The sequence below is a fragment of the Xenopus laevis genome, chromosome 2L (assembly GCF_017654675.1).
Source record: "Xenopus laevis strain J_2021 chromosome 2L, Xenopus_laevis_v10.1, whole genome shotgun sequence".
NCBI lineage: Eukaryota > Metazoa > Chordata > Amphibia > Anura > Pipidae > Xenopus > Xenopus laevis.
In genome coordinates, this window is record NC_054373.1 from 147,770,840 (window position 1) to 147,776,839 (window position 6,000).

The window sequence follows — 6,000 nt, forward strand, 5'->3', positions numbered from 1 at the left end:
TGTATAACTCTGTGAGCCTTAGTATCGGCTATTAGACAAATCTTGAATTGGGATGTCATGAAACCAGCTGGCCCAAAGATGGTATTTCTTAAGTCTTTGTGGTCAGTGGTTTGGCCTTAAGCACCAGAGCCGTATGCCACATAAAGAGCCTTTTCCATACAGCCCGGAAACCAAGCACGCATCCTGTTACAAGGAAATTGCTGTATTGTTCACCCAATTGGCTGCAAGCCAGTCATAAATTGACAATCATAAAAGGATAAGAATTTATTTGCATACATTGGGGGGAAGGTATATGTCTCATTCCTGTCTGGTAATTAAAGATATTTCTGTACCATTGACACAGATCTGGCTTGGAACCTTTAGAATAAAGTGCAAGTTAGATGGAAATTTGGCCCAAATAACTCCCTATGCATCCTAGCAGCCAAGTGTGCAACATAGAAGTAATATACAGTAATGTGACATTGCTGTTGTGGTAATTTGGATTGCCAGTCCTTAAGGCTACAAAAACATTAAAACATTAAATAGACTCAATAGAATTGTTTTGCCACAAGTATGGATTTATGCAACTTTGTTACCATCAAGCATACTCTGATTTTTTATCGGAAAATTAGAATTATTTCATTACAATGGCCTCTATGGGAGATGGTTTTCCTGTCATTTAGAGCTTTCTGGATAATTGGTTTCCAGATAAGGGATTTCTTTTCTAAGCTACATTCCCACTGTCTTCCCCTACTTCCCAGGAAAACATTCAGACTTATTTTGTACATATGTTCATATATCAGCCTCTAATGTAGCCTTGATAATGGCATAAAATTATGCATGCAAATTCGCATAATGTGATGGGCGAATTTGCGCCCTTTCGATTTCCCAAAAAATTTGCGAAACGGCACCAGCGTCTTTTTTTGATGCCAGCGTCCGTTTTTGACACCGGCGTCTGTTTTTTTTACGTAGGCATCCATTTTTTTGTCGAAAAAAAAGCTGGCATCAAAAAAGGGACGCCAGCGAATTTTTGCAGCCCTTTTGCTAATTTATTAGCCGGCGGTGACTCGTGCAAATTTTCTGCGAATTCGCCAATCACTATTCGCATTATCTAAAGATGGTACCCATTTGCAAAGAAAATACATGTCAAGTAGAGAGATTATAATAACCTGTTATGGATTCAGAAAACAATAATTGCACACAGTGATGTATACTTATTATGGGCTATCACACAGGCCCCCGAATTTTAGAGATTAGTAGACAATCTTGAAGATGTCCAAGCACCACGTTGTCAAAACACATATGTAAGTTATTTGGCATGAAAACCTATTTAAATATTTTTTTCTAAATTTTTTGGAGCATCTTAGTTTTTTTAATATTGTCGCAATTATTTACTAGGAATTATCCATGTTGGATTTGCTCATTATATTTTACTGACATACAGTAGGACTTAAAACAACCAAGAACACCTACACATCTATGTTTCCATCCACTGCTTCTGTGCAGGGGGAATTGGGGCAAGAATGAGGTCTCACACTAACCCACCAAATATCCAGGGGAGAACAAATGAATTCATTACATTAGAGCTAAAGTCTACCACCTATTCCTGGATACAGGTGCCAATAATCTTGAGTGGTTGTGTACTAATCCACCAATCCTTGAATGCAAGTTTAATGAAAAGATAATTCCTAAGGGCAGTTAGCTTCTTGGATAGCTGTTGCTGGTGCCTCTATTTATCTCTAGTCTTAGAGCTGCAAAATTATACACAGTGCTGTAAGCAGACTGACTAGTCTAGAAACAATATTTCTCTACAGTGGTTAAAGTTTTCCATATAATTTAGCTGACATTAGATTGATGACTCTTGCTGACTCCATGCTGTACCTAACTTTTATCAATACTCCATAATGATCATTCTGACTCATATTAATTTACAGTTTCTCCAATAAATCAGAATATTATCAAAATCCCTAAAATGTGAAATAAATGTAACAAGATTTTCTTAGTGAAACAAATCCCTACAGCTTTGTTGCTTGCAGTGCAAAATTGTTGGTACATTCAGGTGCTTTAAATAGGAGAAAATATACACAGGGTAAATGTGATGTTTTCTTTCTTAAATGATTTATTGCATATTCTGTAGGTGAGAAGCCATATCAGTGTTCAAGATGCAAACGAAGATTCTCACATTCTGGATCTTACAGTTCTCACCTTAACAACAGAAAATGCTTTTCTAGTGACCAGACAACTGCTACAATGCCTCCTATTCTACCTTGCATGTCAGAAGAAAGAACTGCCAGATGTAAAAAACAAAATGAAGAGGGAAAGCACTGCCACCCAGTCAACCCGAACCATGGAAACTGGTTAATTTATGATCCAGTTGTTAGACCTCTTGCAAAGATGCCAGTAACATGGCTAGATTATGACTTAAATCGTTTCTGTGGATCAGTTGATAGGTTGTCGGTTGATATGAGAATGACACCAATGAGGACACATTTGGAACAGGCTACTGAAAACTGGTATATTGGCAATGCATGTTGGAGCAATTTACAACAAATACCAGCCAGGGATTATGGTTGGTCAGGAGTTGACGTGGGACAGTTTGGTGTTCATTTTCCTCTGGCTTTGCCCAAACCATCACTAATAACCAGTAACCCCCCACATGATCAATATTGTCCAAATTCATTTTTCCTTAGTCAACGCAATCAAGCGTTGGCTAATTTATGTCGTACAGAATTTAAATGTGACCATTTCATTCAAACAGCCAATAGTTCTCCTACCGGCAATCAGACAGCTGATGAAAGATTCCATAAAACCGAGTCAGAAAATTCCAAAAGTTCTAAAGACCAAAACGACCCAAACGTCCGTGAGTGTCAAACAACCTCAACCTCCGAGATTGAACTTGACTCTTCAGACTGTTGCCAACCAGAGTTTCATGACTCTGCAATTCATATCCTCCCATCTCTCAGGAATATTATCCCCATGCCTTCTAACATTATCCATAAAGAACCACAAATGGAACCACTGGATTTATCTTTGCCAAAGTCAAACAGGACTCTGCCCATAAATAATGATTTTAAAAGGAGCAATTACAGTAACCCATCTTCTTTTTCTGTGCTGGAATATGATGAGCCACTAACTACACCCTTTAATCTTCCTTACCTTCCAACCAGTGTGTTACACAATTTCATGGGCAACAACCCTGCTTTTCAGACCAACCATCCTTTTAAAGGGCTACAACTTTACCCATTCATAAACAACCTTGAAGGATATAAGGCATTTTTTAAACCACTTTCTGTTGGGGTCCAAGGCCCTATGGTGAGTAGACTTGTTTCAGTATATACATATTTATTTCAGACTACAAAATGTTCAAAGCGACTTTATCAAAAAGTAGCTCACTGTTCTATTTATTAGTATTGAGGTTTATTAGCATCTCTTTGTAGCTTGTGAGAAAATTGCTTCAAAGAATTTTGTGGGTCTTAAAGCCCCTGAAAAAAGAAAATTATTTCTAGCTAGAGGACTCCCAGCAAAATTCAATTTTCCTGCCCCCTCATTTGCAGAATAAGTGCTCCCAAAAGTTATGCTATTGCACTGAAAACCTAGCACTTTTTGTAGGGTTCAGATTTGTGTTAGTCTAGTCATTTATGAGCAATTGTATACATTTGTTATTATTGACTACCTAGCACACCATTACTACAGATCCAAAGGGGGAAGGTGATAGTTTTTACATAGGGAATTGAAGCTGTAAATATGCCCCAACTTATATACAATACATCATTCTTACTGTGATTTTAACTCACTGTTCCACCCAAAAGGAAAACATTTTTAAAGAAGTCACTGGAAATGGTCAGAAGGGATCCATAAGGAACAAGCTTCAGAAGGCAGAAAATGGACTATATGCTTGTGATCAATGTCATAAGATGTTCCAGAAAGGCAGTTCCCTCTTACGTCATAAATATGAACATACAGGTAAGCCGTGTTATAATCAAAAGAATAGACATTTATAATGATAGGACCTTCAATATGTTTGATTTATTACACCCATGAAGATGTCCTTGGTACTTTTATGTATGTTTTAGCACCAAATGTGCCCAAGGTGCTGGGTGACCTGGGTGAAAATGCCCTCTCTGCCCTACCTAAAGCCAACCTTTACAAAGGGAGTGACTTTTACAAACGTGTTGCCTGGTAAGCTCTGGTTATATATATATATACATTTCTTAATGTTATACTGCATTTCTTAAAATAAATTAAACAAGATGGCACTATAATGAAAACTAGTCAGGCACTTTTTAGATTGAGCACTTTTTTTGGCTTTACAAAGTATTGTACAACTACATGTATATGTGGGTATTTATTGTACATTTATTTGTGGGTGCTAGCAAATATGTTTTAACTGCTTCTGTAAGGTGTGGCAGAAAATGCAATAGGGCCTTGTGTTTACTGCCGTTCTGCCCCTTGCACCAGTTAGTGCCCCTTAGTGCTCTTGCAATCTTTCCCCAGTCATCATAAATGACTCCCTCATTAACTAGCATTAGCACAGTTGTTTAAAAGCCATAAACACAAATATAACATTTTGAAAACATTTTTTAGCAATTCAGAGTTCTGGCTAGAGGATAACTGACTATGGCACCATAGGTTTAATAGTATGTGAAGCCACGGCCAGCAGTGCAGTGTATAGCAAAGAACTGTTTCTACATTCAAAAAACAAAATATTGTGTTTTGGCTAGGTTACATTACAAGTAGAAAGAAAATATCCAGGAAGCATATTGAATTGATTCAGACAGACACATGATACAAAAATAGACAAAGAAAAAATAACTTGCATTTCAGATATGCAAAGACTTTTAGATTTCAGTTCATGCAGGACAGAATTTACTTAACCCCTCCCAATCACAACTATATAAAATAAATAATCTATTTAGGAACAGCCAAGGCTAACATAAACTTTATCTCTAACTCAGGTAGCAGGCCTTATAAATGTGAAATCTGCAGGAAGGCATTTAAGCACAAACACCACCTTATTGAACACGTCCGTCTGCATTCTGGAGAGAAGCCCTACCATTGTGAAAAATGCGGAAAAAGGTTCTCCCACTCCGGATCCTTCTCTCAGCATATGAACCAACGGTACTCCTATTGTCGTAAGCACGGAACAGATAAAGATCAGGAGATTGGTGATCAGTGAGGCTGGCACAATTAATTTTAGGGATACATTGGCCAGCGAAACATTTGTACAATGAGACAGAGAGAACAAGGTCCCGATAATGAACAAAGTCTCTGGTTCCTCATATATATACCCAAGTATTATTAACAGTGATGAGTGAATCTGTCCCAGGGCCCCAATTTTGCAAAACACATTGAAGTCAATGTATTGGTACTGTATATTTTCACAGCAACTTGTTTTTGCATAAAATACATTGGAGTAAATGGGCTTTTAATTGGGCAAAATTTTTCAGCCCAAAATACACTGAAGTCAGTGGCTGTTCTTCACTTTGACTTTTATCTGCACAATATACATTAAAGTAATGGACTTTTTTTTAAGCAACTTTTGCTGTGCAAATTACATTGGGGTCAATAAGGCATTTTGTTACCATTTTTCAGCACATACTCTGCCCTGTGCTCCCTGTGTGTGCCATAATCTACCTGCTCTTCTCTATGCTCCCTGTGTGTGCCATAATCTACCTGTAGGGATGTCGCGGACTGTTCTGCGGCGAACTTGTTCGCGCGAACATCGGCTGTTCGCGTCCGCCGCAAGTTCGCGAACGTCGCGCGACGTTCGCCAATAGGCGTTCGCGTCAAAATCGTTCGACCATTCGACCATTCGGTCGCTAAAATCGAACGATTTTCGTTCGATTCGAACGAAAATCGTTCGATCGAACGATTAAAATCCTTCGATCGTTCGAATCGAACGATTTTCGGATGTTCGAAGTTCGCGAACTGTTCGCATTTTTTGCCGGTGTTCGCGAACGGCGTTCGCGAACACATTATCGGCGGTTCGCTACATCCCTATCTACCTGCTCTTCTCTATGC

General features: G+C 38.5%; 1 protein-coding gene across 1 annotated transcript in view; it reads left to right on the plus strand.

Annotated features, from left to right (window-relative positions):
* LOC121400051 (zinc finger E-box-binding homeobox 1-like) overlaps nucleotides 1-5,646 on the plus strand; it is a 62,782-nt gene extending 57,136 nt beyond the window's left edge. Inside the window, exons 5-7 of the mRNA XM_041582534.1 lie at nucleotides 2,117-3,291; nucleotides 3,789-3,942; nucleotides 4,935-5,646. Of these exons, the coding sequence (XP_041438468.1) occupies nucleotides 2,117-3,291; nucleotides 3,789-3,942; nucleotides 4,935-5,155 (1,550 nt within the window). The 3' untranslated portion in view covers nucleotides 5,156-5,646. The remainder of the gene's footprint in view (nucleotides 1-2,116; nucleotides 3,292-3,788; nucleotides 3,943-4,934) is intronic.
* The last annotated feature ends 354 nt before the right edge of the window (nucleotides 5,647-6,000 follow it).